General features: G+C 34.0%; 2 protein-coding genes across 2 annotated transcripts; one reads left to right on the top strand and one right to left on the bottom strand.

Annotated features, from left to right (window-relative positions):
- The first annotated feature begins 8,468 nt into the window (after positions 1-8,468).
- On the top strand, positions 8,469-8,819 carry LOC132702388 (protein atonal-like). The gene has a single exon (XM_060670981.1). It carries the CDS (start codon positions 8,469-8,471, stop codon positions 8,817-8,819), a length of 351 nt encoding a protein of 116 aa, XP_060526964.1.
- Positions 8,820-11,432: 2,613 nt separating this feature from the next.
- On the bottom strand, positions 11,433-11,813 carry LOC132702387 (protein atonal-like). Its single transcript, XM_060670980.1, has one exon. It carries the CDS (start codon positions 11,811-11,813, stop codon positions 11,433-11,435), a length of 381 nt encoding a protein of 126 aa, XP_060526963.1.
- Positions 11,814-16,572: the final 4,759 nt, after the last annotated feature.

Here is a 16,572-nt window from a genome sequence, read left to right as displayed (position 1 = left end):
CAATATTTATTTGAAATGAAATTACAAATTATTTTACTTAAATTACTTAAAATTCATCACATGATATATCAGTATCACTATCGCTATCATCGCCTGTTCTAATTATTATTTGTATTATTTGCAATATGGATATGCGATTGTTGTGCTTGTTCTATATGTTTAACAGAATTTGCCCAACTTTGTGGAGGGATGTTAAAAACGTATTATATCTTGATCACTTTCATCCACACTCGAGAAAATGTCATCATCGCTTCTTTTTTTCCTCGCTGAAATGGGATTATTCACAATTTTCCATACAGTTGATGTTGGAATGTTCGTCAATGTGGCAGTTTCTTCTAAAGATGCTTACTTGCTGGCACCACTTTCAATGAGAGTCAAATAAACATTGTTTATAACTTCCTTAGTATCAATACAATAGTGTTTTTTACAGTTGGGCGAGAGCATCTCCTCAGATACACTAGACTCGCACATATTTTCCATAATTCGCACACGCTGTATTACACACGAAATAAGAATGATTACTAATGAACTTAAACTAAGTAGTACACCAAACCAAAGAATATAAAAGGTATAAAATTATTTTCTATTACGGACCACAACTTTACCTGAATTTAAATTCCGAAACTTTAGGTAATAATCTTGTTGCATTTTATGTTAATGACCACCCTTGGATAATCCCATTCAAAAGCAATTAGTCACTTTCTTATATCTATGAACAGACCATACCTATATTTATAATGATACGAAGGCGATTCAAAAAAAATCCAAATGTGTGTTACAACTACAAACAAAATAATTAATTTTTAAGTGCCTAAATAGGGACTCCCCTCTACATTTTATAGCAAAGTTGTAGATCAGTTGTTGAATTAAATAAGAAGGCAAATTTAGAATATTTTTATAGTTTAGGTAATAAATCAAACACCTGTAAAATGCATTTTTATAATGACAACAGGAAAATTCGTGACGCTAACTAAATATATATATATATATATATATATATATATATATATATATATATATATATATATATATATATATATATATATATATATATATATATATATATATATATATATATATATATATATATATATATATGATGACACTATATTCCGGGATATCATCCGTTCGCTCGTTGAACTCCGACTGGAATCCTGCATCCGAGTGTTCGAAGTGTTTTCCGAGCGCGAGCATTGAAGATGCCAAGTGAGATTTTGGCGAAACGTCTGCAGGATTCCAGTCGGATGCAGGATTTGCAGGATTCCAGTCGGATGCAGGATTCCAGTCGGAGTTCAACGAGCGAACGGATGATATCCCGGAATATAGTGTCATCATATTTTTCCATCCGTGAATCAATACGTGAGAATATATATATATATATATATATATATATATATATATATATATATATATATATATATATATATATATATATATATATATATATATATATATATATATATATATATATATATATATATATATATATATATATATATACAAACAAACTGTTAATTATTAGGATCACCCCAACTTCGATGGATCGCCGTAAAGTGAGCAATAAAAGATGTTGAAGCTCAAAGCAAAGTGGCAATTTATTGTAATATCTAGCTTTCGCCCATGGATACGGGCTTCATCAGGACACTAAGTCATATAGAGAACAAAAAAAAAACACTTCATCAGAGTTAACAATCTAACCAAAAAATAGTGAAAAAAACTTACACAACACGCCTCTTTCAACCTCTACATATAGAGAGATGACATTGGTATATAAAATAAAGTGTTTCGCCCGTTCTAACTATCAACATAACACTCGATGGATGAAATTTATGGAAAAAATTTACAATTGTAAAAAAAATTAACATCCACCACAACGTTACAAAACAAATCCACTAACATAAAACGTTAAGGTCAATAAAATATCCGGATTGATAAAATATTAAAAGATTTAAAAAACAGCCGATTTGTTGCAAATGACACTCCGTATTGTCGAGAAGGAAAACTAAATGTGCGGGAACTTATTAACAATTCGCAAACAACCTAAAAAAAAAAAAGCCACAACCAAAAAAAAAAAAAAAACAGTCAATGATACCAACTGTACAGCCAACCATAACATATGTAAAACACCGAACAAGGGAGGGAATTTCAAACAGAATTCTTTCAAATATGCACCCATTGTACACTATTTATATGTTTACATTATTGAAGTTAACGTTAAGGGTAATTAGAAACAATCCTTTAGGAACGGGGAGAAAGAAACAAAGAAAAGAAACTATTTTTAAACATTAATAGCAACAAATTTAGCAACCCACTACAACCTGACAGTATCAAAAAACTCTGGTAGCTTATGCTTCGCAGTACGACTCTGATTAAGAAGATAGGTGTAGATGCTACTAAGACCCTCAACATCCTTCTTTCTGTTGAGGCTATTACTACAACAGTTAATATAACACATCTCTAAAAACTTACGTTTGAAGAGGTTCTTTTCACTCTTTAATACTACCGCTTTATCGTACATGACACTATGTCCGGTATCATTGACATGAGCACTTAAACTAGTAATATTTGGTTTTAACTTACAATCACTTTTATGAAGTGTTAGCCGTTTTTTTAACTTCTGTGAAGTATGACCAATGTAAATTAAATTGCAAGAGCATTTAATGCAATATACAACATCTGATTTATGTAACGATGGGGTAATGTCTTTAAGATTGGAATAGAAAGATTTGAGGGGTCTTAAGTTGTAATTGGCAATTTTTATATTAGTATCTTTAAAGATCCTAATCAGAGCCGGGGACAATCTATCTATATACTGTAGTTTGCCAAAACTAGGCAACTCATTATTAACATTAAGCTGTGGTTGTAAAGCATTAGGCAGGTCTGTAGTGGCTCTATTACAGGAGAGAATTTTATTTATTAACGAAGGTGGGTATTTATTATTAATTAGTAGGTTCCTTAATAACAATAAGTTCTTATTTACCAGACTATGATGACAAATTTTTTTAATGCGATCAGTCAATGCTACAATCATATTGATCTTTTGCTTTTTAGGGTGATACGATGTGAAGGGAATGTATCTACCGGAACTAGTAACTTTTCTATGCCAATCAAGAATAACTAAATTTTCACTAGTGCGAATGACCTTTGTGTCAAGGAAAGGGACTGAACGATCTGTCTCCGTCTCCACCGTGAAAGTGAGATCGGAATGAAAGGAATTGAAAATTTCAAGTGTGGATTCGATGAGGTTAAGTGGAACTGCTGTTAATAGATCATCCACATATTGATATATGAAGGGGAATTCAAAACTAACTCTGTCTATCACATAATAAAGTAATTTGTTCATAACAATCTCAGCAATCACAGGGGAGGCCGCACCCCCCATAGGAAGGCCCTTCACTTGTTGGTAGAATTTTCCATCAAATGAGAAAAAAGTATTATTATATAGAAAAGTTACCGTATTATATAGAAAAGTTACCGTATCCAAAAACTGTAGGTGCGTAATGCGTAATGCGTAAGTGGTATTATGCAGGACAAAGTCTTAGAGCAGTGTCTGAAATGTTTTCAGTTTATTTTCCTGCTAAAACTGTACCTCGAATTTCAACAATACGTTTATTGTTACCCAATTCGAGTCCAAAAGCGCCGTAATAAATAACTGCAAATGTTCAACTGAAGATGTCGATAACGAAGCAGAAGAAACGGACAATAAAGATTTGACCATTTTACTGCATGTGGAGGAAAACAAAATGATTAGCACGAAAAGATCAACAAATAAATGTTATGGTGGGAATTGGCGGACATCATATTATTGGGCCATTTTTTATAGACCATAACCAAAAGGCAGAAACCTATATGAACTTACTACGAACTCAAATTGAACCCGCACTGCAACAAGTTGTTCGCGAAGATCAGGAGTTCCGCCCATAATTGCCGTATTTCTTTCCGTCGGGTCACTTGAAAAATGTTATCTATAAAAATGTTAAATTTGACAATCTATTTTCTTGGAATGTCGGGATATCACAATACCAACTAAGCAATGTTATAAATGAATTTTATGATCGTTGTGTTGTTATACGGTGCTGAAACTTGGACTCTCAAGGCCAATGCGATTAATCATCTGGAAGCATTCGAGATGTGGTTGCATAGAAGAATGCTCCGAATACAATGGATCGCCCTACAGACCAACGAAGCAGTTTTAAATAGAGCAAGTGCCGTCCGTGAGTTATTTAACACAATCAAAATACGAAAAATATCGTACCTGGGGCATGTTCTTAGAGGAGACCGCTACAAAATCCTTCAACTTATAATGAAAGGCAAAATCGAAGGTCGCAGAGGTGTTGGAAGGAAACAAATGTCATGGCTAAAGAACATCCGCGATTGGACCGGAATACGCAGTGCCGAACAACTATTCAGATTAGCCGAAGACCGTGATCAACTCGCCAATGTGATTGCCAAAGTTAGGGGGACCTGATATGGCACCGAAAGAAGAAGAAAAAGAAGAAGATCGTTAAGGATATTGTTCAACTGTTAGTGGTGGACTGTTTAAACATCTACTTAAAAAATAATGTTTCTTTTTAGCAATGTTTTGAGGCCGTATTTTTATTACAATTAATAATTATTTTTATAAAAAACTTGAGGGTCAAGTTTATAGTCGTCACTTGAAGCTTCTTTGTTGCTTAAACCATTCTTAAAATCAAATTCATTCAAAGAACGCTTTAAGCGACAAGGAAGTCTTAAGAACCGAGTATCAGTTTGATCTTAAGAAAAATACATACCTACATACTTAGTTTATTTTGAATGTGTTTATTGTAAGTGTAAAAAATTTTTTTCTGGTATTTGTCGTATTGACGTTTTGCAATTTAATGCAATGACTGAATATTGGCTTATTTAAATTTATTTAAACTCGGCACATGAGTTTACAACTTTGCTATAAAATGTGCAGATGATCCAACATTTGTGCACCTACAAATTTACGGCAATGTAAATGCAAATCTTGCATTAAAAAAAACTGGAAAAAATTGGTTTGTGGTGACTAATCTTTCGATGTGAATATATAATAAATAAATAAATATAGCTTTATTGTTACTAATAACAAATTTTCTAAATTTTATCCCTAATTAAATTTGGCAGCAAAGGCCTAAAAAAATCTGGCACAACCAGATACTGTTATAGTATAAAATTAACAGACACATGGAGACAGACAACGTTTGGGGTAGGGTAAGAACGAATTAGGGGCAAGGAAGTATCTAAGTAAAGGTTTGATTGGGTAGAAGCGGAAATGAAATCTTGCCAGCATGCATTTTGCTTATCCAAATTTTAATTTATAAAATTATTTTTTAGGGTCCATAGCAACAAAGAAAAGCCTATTAAGGAAGCCTATTGATTAATCATATTTGCAATTTTTTATGACAAGGACTCTTTTATGTGGACTTTTTTTGGATGCTGAGGTACAAGTAAGGAGACGCTGTATATAAAGATTCAAATTATGAACATCCGCGCGATATCTAATTTTGTTGTACCGTAGTGTCGCACATTGAATGATTTTGCAGTAGAATAACAGGGCGTCAAGTTTATGTCAACAAACCAACCTGGCCTAACTAGATATGGTGAAACATGAGCTGTACATCCATATATCAGTCTAAGACCCCAGTTTTGGTTAGTTTTTGAATACGATACTTCTCTAGATTATTTAGACAAGGCATGAATACACTATTACAAGTATTTGCTCGTGACGTACTCTCTAAATTTTAGCCCAGAGTCTAGAGTAAGTTCTAAACTTTCAACTGCTAGAAAAAGGCAAAACAGAGTTCTTTAAAGAGAATTTACGTTGCTTTTAATATTATCAATTTGTTTGTCATTTCCAATATCATCACTGCGGATTTATTAGGATTAACTAGGAGCATATCGAGTGACAGAATTGTAAAACCTACTCAAATTAGAATTAGCATTGTTACTTGCTTTGTTAAGCTACTTCTCTGAAAAAGAAAATCACAGAACTGTAATAACGTTGTTAACCTGGACTTAAAAATCACAAACAGAGGTGGACCTAAAATACTACCCTAGGGTACTCCATTCTTAACAACTAAAAGTCTAGAGATTGGTTCATTAAGTATCACTTTTTGTGTCGTCTAAGGGGATGATACGAATTTAAAAGACAGTTCACTGGGACGCAGAATTTATTGTCAAGGACTTCGCTAAAATCAAATAAAACCAAGGCAGTAATTTATCCTTAAGAATATCATCTATTATAAGATCAAGAGCGCTTTCTCTCAGCTATAATCAGATCTAAAACCCGATTATTTCGGTGGTGAAATCCTGTAAATATTGAGAAATTTTCTTATTTGCTTCTCCGTTGTTGCCTGTAGAATCTTAGAGAGTGTAGGCAAAATACTAATAGAATGCAATTGATCAAACTCTGTAGGTTTTTAGGTTTTAAACTTGAACTGTTGTTGTCTTTATGAAAAAAGTTCTGGGTTTGCCAAATTGCTAGAGGGAGTGGAACTTATAAAAAAATTTAATTGCATCCGCATTATTAAGAATAAGAGTTTTTTTTTTCAATAGTATGTTATGCAACAAGTGCAAGTGCGATTATTAAAAACTCGCGCCGCTGCACTCCGCTCTTATCAAATAAACTCGTGAGTCAAATGCTGTTTACCGAACGTGTTGCATACTATACTTTTTCTACGACCGTTAATTTTTGGGTGCATTCTTGCAAAACAACATAAATACATTCACTGACATGACCGTCAGATTTGACAAACGTCAAAATTCAAAGCGTGGAAAATATCTCCGGAAACATCCGATTGCTCCCAAATCCATGCGGTAAAATCCCGGAAATCTCTGAAGTGGCTCGGATTCATGGGAAACGAAACTGATGTGGTAAAGTGACGCTTCCCGCACGCTAGATCGGTGGGTAATTAGGTATTTTACAGACGGATCCGAGCCACTTTGGACATTTCCAGGATTTTAGCGCCCGGGTTTGGGAGCAATCGTATGTTTTCGGAGATATTTCCCACGTTTTGAATTTTGACGTTTGTCAATTCTGGGGTTCATGTCAGTGAATGTATTTGTGTTGTTATGCGAAAATGTACCCAAAAACTAACGGTCGTAGAAAAAGTATATTAAAAATTTTTGGCCTAATAAACACATTTATAACATAAGACAAATCAAAATTGGCGAGTGGATCAATAAAAGATATTTTTTCGTACTATTGTAAAACAAATGTGAAATTGTGGACATAGCACAAATTGTTCACTTATTATTATTATATATCTAAGCTTTGACATATGTTAGAAACTGACTAGTCTCCAATTAAAAGGGCTTTTTTATTCAATAAAAATAAACACATATTTAAAAGCGTTTTGAATAATTAGAATCTGAAATTGGAAGGCACTTTATTGATATTAATATTGTTTTTCGTATTTACTACAAGAAATATGAAGTTCATTTCGATTTCAAAAATGGAAAACATGGCGATTTAAATTAAATCATTTGCATCCCTTATGACATACCTACAAAATTAGACTGCGTTTAAAATTTCTTTTATAAGACAATTCTAATATATCATTTACCTATATAAAAATGGTGTCGAAAACAAAGTTGTTGTGGAATATTAGGAATTCTGTCATTCAAAATACTGAAACACTCCCTTAATGCAAATTTTAAAACAATTATAAAATAAATTTAACTCAACCTCAAATAGTTTTGTAAATATTGATTTATAACCATGTTTAAATATTTTTCATACGAAGCCTTTAGAAACGTTTTGTTAATCAGTCTCATCAACAACTATAAGGCACTTTAATAAAATATATTAGTTTCTAAAGCATGTTTGCTCTTAAATGAAGTAACAATAAAGCAAATATATAACTATTTAGTCGCTTAACAAAATTTATGTGCTTTTTAGGATAAGAATTTTGTGCAACTCTTGAAATAAGAAAGTTGACAGCAACTTCCGGTTGAACCGTAAGTAACAAGGTGTTGAAAATATTTTTAAAACAAGCGCACTTGGCTTGGCACTTGACCCCGAAAATTAAAAGGCGTTTCGAAATAAAAATACCTTTTTAAATCTATTTTTCCCTCAAACCTTCTATTTCTCTTTTCTTTATCAGCTTTATAATAGCTTCTTATACAGAATAAAATGTTATATGGAGGAAAAAAATTAACAGAAAGTGAAACAAATTAAAGATACCGAAAACGATCTTCGCGTGTTCCTAAAAAAAGAAAAAACGTTTAAAGTAAAACACCAAATTTATTATACACAATATCGCCCCGAAACACACGAAATACCCTACTAATTCCCTTCGGGCCGTCTTAAAAATCCGCCACGCCGAAGACTCCTTTAATTAGGCCCCTCTTCATCCTCCCTTCATGCCCTCAACCCTTGGACGGCACCTTATAAAAAGCCGCCCAGGTAGAGCGGCCCATCAAACCAAATTCGACCATCGCGCAGAGTTAACGGTGCCGACGGGATGGAATCTTACGACCCCCAAACGACCTTCGCGTATTTCCGAACGCACCAGGATACCTGGAGCGCGTCGCCTCCGTCCGGTTACGAGAGCAACTCCGAAGATGCTTTCCAAACAAGTCCGTGCGGCGGCAAGATCCGCGTCTCGCCCCAGGTGCTTCGTCAAAGACGTCTGGCCGCCAACGCGAGAGAGCGGAGGAGAATGCAACACTTGAACCAGGCGTTCGATAGGCTGAGGACGTTCCTACCTCAGCTGGGCCAGGACAGGCAGCTCAGCAAGTACGAGACTTTGCAGATGGCGCAAACGTACATCACGGCACTCTACGACCTCCTGGATGGAGCGTCGAACCGTTGAACGACAACGTTTGAGGACAAGAGTGAAATGCCAAAGATTTATTATGGACGCTTTGTTACGTGATCAAATATTTATTAAGTCTTAAGAGGTCGTTATGGCATAGTTAGATGTTCGTACTATTAGTTAGGATTTAATTAATAAATTATTACGCCGTGGATTTTTGTTATTTTCCAAGTCCTTGGTTTTTCAATTTCAAGTATTAAGAAATAGAAAAAATATTTTAATTTAAAATCAATCAAAATTAAAACAACGTTTAATAATAGTTTAAGTCTCCGCCGAACAAGAAAATAATAATAATAAGATTGGAATAGCCGAAATTGATATAAGGAAGCAGAAAAATAACGTCAACATACATTCACAAGGCAAAACCTACCCAATTTGTTTGACTGTTTGCTTTAGGGTAGATTTCGAACGTTAATTCTCATTATGACCATACTTTCGTAAGTAATCTAATTTTAAGTTCGCTGCGAAATAAGGGTATTTAAACAAATAACTAAACATATTAGTATTTTTTTTGTTTAAACAGATATCACAGTTTCCACGTATCATTTCTTAAAATAAATAGAGGATAACATTTATTTAGGGCAGTATTTTAAGAGTGATTTGCTTCAATGGTGCAACAATACAAAAAGCGCTTATATACGGATTAGTATATCAGAACTTTAACGGTCGATAGTACTTTGAAAATCACATGAATGTAAATCCACAAATACTTAGATAAGAAAAACACTTACAATTTTAAGAAATACAATCTTTACAATCGACTTAACTATTTCTTGGGAACAAAGTTATGCACCAAATTTTTTTTTTTCACAATTTGGTAATCTTTAAAAAAAAATCTGCATTTCAGACTAGTCTCAACTTTATTTTCGCAGAAATACAAAAAGCGCTAGTATAGGGTGTATATGCTTTAGTATATCACGTTAACTGTTGATAGTACTCTTAAAATCAGCAAAAGTTCGCATAAAATATAGGTCAACATATACTTCGACTTGACTTTAGACATTTCAAATAATTAAGTAACAATTCCAAATAAGCAAAAATAATTATAATTTTTAGAACTAAAATTTTTACAATAACCATTGGCGTAGATGCGGGACAGCGCCTCGTGTTTATTAGGAACAAAATTGTGGGCCATTGATTTTTTAAAAAATTGGTATTGTTCTAAGTTTAAAAAAAATAGTTTTTCTGCGTACTCACTAATAATCTAAGTTTTATGTGCGAAGAGGAAAATTATAAGGGGTGTTTCAAAACTTATGGGGGGGAGGGGGATGATTCCTTGTTTAAAATAGAAGATAGTTTGTTATATAAACTTAAAAAATAAAATTTAGTAGAGGAATTTGTTAAAAACAATTTTTATTCTGCAATTTATTCATAAAACTGTTTTCAAATACAAAGAAAATAAATAAATAAAAAAATTTAAAAAACATTTATGAATTACCTTCTAAACTGTAACATTTTAAAAACAGTTTTTAAGTGACATTTCTGAAACCAATTGATCTATTCATGCATATTTCCGCATAATCGAATTACATTTGTCCTATTGTGACTAACCGAGCTATGTCTAATAAAGCAATAATAACAAGAATAAAACAATAAACAATAAAACAAACATCAAATGACAGCACCGAAATATTTTTTTTACGAGTTTTATTTAAATCAATTTCCCCACACTAAACGAAAAGATACATTTCCAGAAAAGGAATCGCATGTTATCATCAAAAGGGAATAAGATATTATTACTATTTATTACCACCGTTATTATTAATTAAATCTGTGATTATTAGAGTCACAAGTCGGCTTCGTCGAAAAATTAAAATTAAATATAGAGTATGTACTATAAGTACATTTAATAAAATACACGATTTAAAGTTATTAACCTTTATTTAGGGGTTTTAATTTTTTTCCTTATTTCTTTCTATAAATCAAATTGGACAAAATGAATAAAAATACCTCCCCAAGAAGAATAAGATATAATCACCACCAAATTGACTTCATTAAATTATATTTTAAAATAGGATTTACTGTTACTGTTATTATTAATTCAATCGTTGAGTATCACCAGCTCCGTGGAAAAACAAAAATTAATTATAATATACTTACCTCTAATAAAACGTACTTTTTAAAATCATTAACGTTTATTTTGGATTTTTTTTTCGTTTTGTTATTAAAAAGAAGTACCCTTCCGAGGAAGATGATTGATGGTAGAATTATCATTAACTAAATCTGGAAGTATCAGAGTGGAAAAACCAAAATTCAATATGAAATACTACCCCCAATAAAAAGCGAGTTGTAAAATTACTCCCATTTATTTTCGTACTTTACAAATAGGCATTACTATGACACAAAAATTTGGCACCGTGCTGTAAACGCATATATACATGACTATCGACGCTATATTTACAGTCAGTTAAACCTAAGAAATAATACTGAAATTTTAAACGTAAAATTAACTTAAGGGCGCAAAAATATCATCGACAAGCGTAAGAATAGTAAAATAATGAACAACTTACTGCTATAATACGCAATAAAATCACTTTAAAACTTGAACAACCGTCTCTCCCACTGACATAAACATCTTTGGCTTAACGAAATGCGTCAAAGTCTCCGAATTCACCTGGGGCTCTGATCCAAAAGGTCGTACAGCGCAGAGATGTACGTCTGAGCCATCTGCAACGTCTCATACTTGCTGAGCTGCCTGTCCTGGCCCAGCTGAGGCAGGAACGTCCTCAGCCTGTCAAACGCCTGGTTTAGATTCTGCATCCTGCGTCTTTCGCGGGCATTCGCGGCCAATCTCCTCCGTCGAAGGATCTGGGGCGACACTCTGCCTTTGCTCGCGGTTCTAGAACCTGGAGATTGTTGGAATCCCTCTTCGGAGAGGCTATCATAACTCGACGCCGGTGACGACGCCCAACAATCTTGCGGCAAAGTCGTTTCGAGCGGTACCGGCTGCTGGTAGTACAGGTACCCGACGTAGGGTTCGGGGTTCTCCATGGGCACTGTGATACACCGAACGCGCAGGGTCGTGGTTTGAAGAAGCGCACATACCGGCCCACGCTTTTATAGGGCCGAGAGGGGTCGTTTTGGCGCGTGCCGAAGGACCAATGGGAAGCAGGGACGACAAGGAGCCCTCGAGGACGGGCCAATCGCGAACGTAGAAGGGCAAAGGAGCGCGGTAGTGCAAGTTCGATTCGGAGACGGATTTTCGGCAACAAGAGGGGTCCGGTTTATCGAAAAAAAGAATGTGCCAGGTAAGGGGGAGCGTTGAACGTCATGTCGCAAACGGATTAAAGTTTTGGTGAGGCCAGAGCAATCCTGGAAATAAATTTTTCCATTCATTTGAGTAAAATTAAAAAAAAAAAGAAGATAAATAAAGACAAGTGAAGACTATTTATTATTTTAAACAACTTTCAGGAGCCAACCATTTGTCTACGTTTTTATATTTCCTTTTTTTTTGGAAGAAGCAGCGTATAAATAGAACGTTATGATTACTCCCTACGTTTTACCTTATTGTAAGGATATATTAGAAGTATAGTCCAGCATACGATAAATGATTATGCCTTGCCTGGCCTATCATAAACGGAAGACGCTTTATCCTAGAAAAGACATCAGTCAACATATACTCGAAAATAACTGAGACTTTATATTTTTCAATGTTAAATCTGTCCGCAGGTCCTCTACAAACGTCAGAGGGAATGAAAGGTGCCACTGAGATGACAGTGGAGTGAACTAGCTCAACTAGCCCGCTGGCTTACCTAGGTGAACCTTGCAACATTTCTTGATAACGATTCGCTAGAAAGGCAAGTACGATGTGACAAAGCCATAATGAAAGTGCTCAGGAATTAGACTGGGAGTAATCAGATTCCATCACTTAAATCGCTGCAACCGAAATTAAAACAACTCAAATTCATCAATTCCGCCTAGAAAAACGAAAAATATGTTGTTTAAAAAGAGACTTTGTTCGACACTCGGGACACACTAAAAAAATAGTGGCAAAAATCGTCATCGATGTGTATTTTGAATGTACCTGGGGTCTCAATAAGTATGAGACCGAGGAAAAAAAAATATATACCAAAGTGTTTGATTCTAAGTATATATTTCATTTATAGTATTTCTATGCAAACAGGATATTCCGTTGTACCAGGATACTAACCAAATTTATTTTTAAAAATTCTTGATTTTGAGTAGTTTTTGTGAAAAATGAACTTTTACATTTTTTGGGGAACAATGTGTTTTTAACGCTTAAAAACTAAAACTGGGAATTTTTATTAGTCCGCCCAGTTTGTCGCAACATACGGCGTGCCTCAGGGTTCTAATCTTCGACCATTATTGTTTTCGATGTTTTGCCAACGACCTGTCTGATAAAATTAAGTGTGACTTTCTACTGTTTGCAGATGATTTAAAAATGTATTTGTTCCTACAACACCAGCTCTCCAATGTTTAGTGGTGTAAACAAAATAATCTTACCCTCAACATCTGAAAGTGTTCATACATCCGAAATCTTCAAACTTTCTTATTTTTCTACAAATTAAATAACACTACTTTACCCAGAAGTAGCTCTATTAGAGACTTGGGTATGACTTTCGATTAACAGCTTTCGTTTGGTTTTCTCTTAAATTACTTGAATTTTTTACAGAAGTCTTGTTTAACATTCATCTAACTGCCTAATTTATATGTATATTATGGTGTTATTGTATTTTTCTTTTTCTATTTTTGTTTCCCCTTCTCGTTTTTTGATTGTGTACGTGCCACAGTGTGCTTTTTCCAGTTTCATCAAAATTTTTATTTTCACTTGGACAATTAAAAATAATATAAAGCGGGCAGAATGACAAGTAAAATTAGAAATTTTGCCAAGGATAAAGGTATCGTTCTAAATGGTGGTGCCAAAGCTTGAACCCGAATTAGAGCTGTGGACATAGGAAATTGGGTACGTGACTTGGCGTTTTTCTCGTAACATCAATATGCTTCTAAGTTGTATTAGCGATAGGAGCGCCAAAACTTTTTTTATGCGAACCATTAAATCGGCATTTCCTACACATCCGCGGCTTCAATTCTTCCACGATATATAACAAAAAACACTTCCTGTGAGAGTTTCCTATGTATAGTATTGAGCTATACGATTTCATGTTGCCGATCACGAGTAAAATACTTCAAGACTATGGCGAAACTCCTTTAATAAATCATGATAATATATATCTTTTATACTCAGTTTTTGCAAATTTTCTTGTAACTAACGAACTAACCAAAAAAGAGAAAAAGTTAATACAAAATTTAACCATTGATAAGCATTGTAGTGTGAGACTCTCTGATGAGTTGTGCAATCCATGTTTGCCCACTTTACAGCCCTTAGCTGCTTCTTTTGCAGACCCCACATAAATTATCGTATCACTTAGAATTTCGTACCTACGAGGTTTGTATTTTTGTTATTAGGTGTGCAAAAAGTATTTGTAAACATAAAATAATAAAGGAACAAAAAGAAAAATTTGTTGTGCAGAATTTTCGTGAAGGCTCTGCTATGGGTGGGGAGACTTACCTTATAACGCACGTATAACAGAGATTGTTAAACCTCAAACTTTTGGGCCTTTTACAGGGGACAATAGCCAGAATAGTTACCGACATGCCTAAGACCATATAGGATAGTAGATTCAACAACATTCAAGTACATTTAGAACCACGTCTTCATCATCAGAATATGCTTTTTCAAATATGGGAACAAATACCACAGGAATACATTCAAGGTATTTTTGAAGGACTGCAGAAGCTGTTTCAGTTCAGCTCTTAAGAAGCCAACAGGATGATTGTGCGGCGTAGTACATCAAGAGTTCTTATCACAAGATCGCCGTTTGCTAATAACTAACCAAAAACAAAATCACAATCATGTCTCGGCCACCATAATCGCTGCATATCGCCTTTTGCGATTTTTTCTGTTCCCAAAACTCAAAAAACCCTTGGAAGGAAGTTCGAAACAACTGAGAAGATAAAGAAAAAATTGCTGCAAGAAATCAAGGCTATAAAAGAAAGTGCTTACCAGAAGTACCACGAGGATTGGAAAAAACATTGGCACAAGTGTATTATATCTGGGGAGATTATTTTGAAGGTAACGGTATTAATTTTAATTAATAAATAAACACCTTTTGATGATTACTTTTTGAACACAACTCGTATTATTTTAAAACTAAATTAAACTAAATAAAACTATTGTAGTAACCATAAGCGATTCAACATTTATAATGACATACAGGGTGTTTCAAAAGAAATGCCAAAAGAGGGTGATTAGTTGTTAAAGATAGATAAGATGCTTCTGTGTTCACTGTGTGGAATGACATAAATCCAAATTCACAATAGAGGTTCTAGATTAGGCGTGTAGAAAAGCACCCAAGCAATACCTATTTACCATATTCCGAATCCGAACTAGTAAATCCAGGGAAACCTAATGTCAAAAATAAGTCTTCAAAATTTGATTATATCTCATATTCGAGTACTATATTGAGGTTTTCCAGTCGACAAATTGGAAAAACTTATTTTTTTTTAAATTGAAAACCATTTTTTTCTGTATTTCAGATTACTGAGTTAATAGCCGATTCCATTTTTCCAACTTTTTACCACTTCAGACAACTGCTATATCATCTGTTTTTCTATTTCTGGGCCTGTACGTGTCCTATATGCCGTTCTCAAATAGGCTTTGTTCCTCGTATAACTGGTAAATTTTAAGCAGTATTATATCTTGATCACTTTTATCTACACCCGAGGAAATTTTCCATACAATTGATGTTGGAATTTTCGTCAATGTGGCCGTTTCTTCTAAAGATGCTTGCTTGCTGGCACCACGTTCAATAAAAGTCAAATAAACATTGATTATAACTTCCTTAGTCTTAATAGAATAGTGTTTTCTACATTTGGGCGGGAACATCTCCTGAGATACACTAGACTCGCACATATTTTGCATAATTCGCACACGATTCAACACACGCTGTATTACATACGAAATAAGAATTAATAAACTTAAACTAAGTAGTATACCAAACCAAAGAATATTAAACACAGGTAGGTATAAAATTATTTTCTATTACGGACCACAATTTTACCTGAATTTAAATTCCGAAACTTTAGGTAATAATCTTGTTGCATTGTATGTTAATGACCACCCTTGGATAATCCCATTCAAAAGCAATTGGTCACTTTCTTATATCTATGAACAGACCATACCTGCAATAGAACTATTTAATGATTGTTAATAAACAAGCAAATTACTGACAGTGAACCTACCAGCAATTCATGTTCGTTCGCTTCATCCATCTATTGTTCTATAACCTCATCTCTCTGAAACTTCAATCCCTTGTAACAAAAAACTACAATGTTATTTACTGCAGTTTATTACGATCTGACTAAAAGGGCAATTTTAATAACACGAATCTTAAGGTTTTTTAACTCAGGACCCTGCAGATAAAATTAATTCCAAATATTAATTAAATACTTTTTGTAATCTATTCCAAACCGTGTTCTCTGTTTATATGAATGTATGTATCCTGCAGAATTTGCGCCACTTAAAAGGCACAGGTTTATTAGCTATGGTAAGTCTTGTAAATTATGCAAAATGAGAGAAAGAGAAAACGAAAACAAACTAAAATGTTAAAACGCGTACTTACATAGTAGTCAATCGAAGAAAAAAATCAATAGGACCGTAACCGTGGGTTTGGGCTGTCGTTAAAGATGTCAAAAATGAAAAATTGCGTGCACTTTAAGACTGTGCTCC

The sequence above is a fragment of the Cylas formicarius genome, unplaced genomic scaffold, assembly GCF_029955315.1.
Source record: "Cylas formicarius isolate icCylForm1 unplaced genomic scaffold, icCylForm1.1 PGA_scaffold_5__7_contigs__length_24384050, whole genome shotgun sequence".
Lineage (NCBI taxonomy): Eukaryota > Metazoa > Arthropoda > Insecta > Coleoptera > Brentidae > Cylas > Cylas formicarius.
Note: the sequence above shows the minus strand (reverse complement) of the source record. Positions and strands in the feature narration are given on the sequence as shown.

Excerpts from the sequence above, each read along its gene's own strand:
- LOC132702387 (XM_060670980.1), bottom strand. The coding sequence starts at position 11,813 with ATGGAGAACCCCGAACCCTACGTCGGGTACCTGTACTACCAGCAGCCG.
- LOC132702388 (XM_060670981.1), top strand. The coding sequence starts at position 8,469 with ATGGAATCTTACGACCCCCAAACGACCTTCGCGTATTTCCGAACGCAC.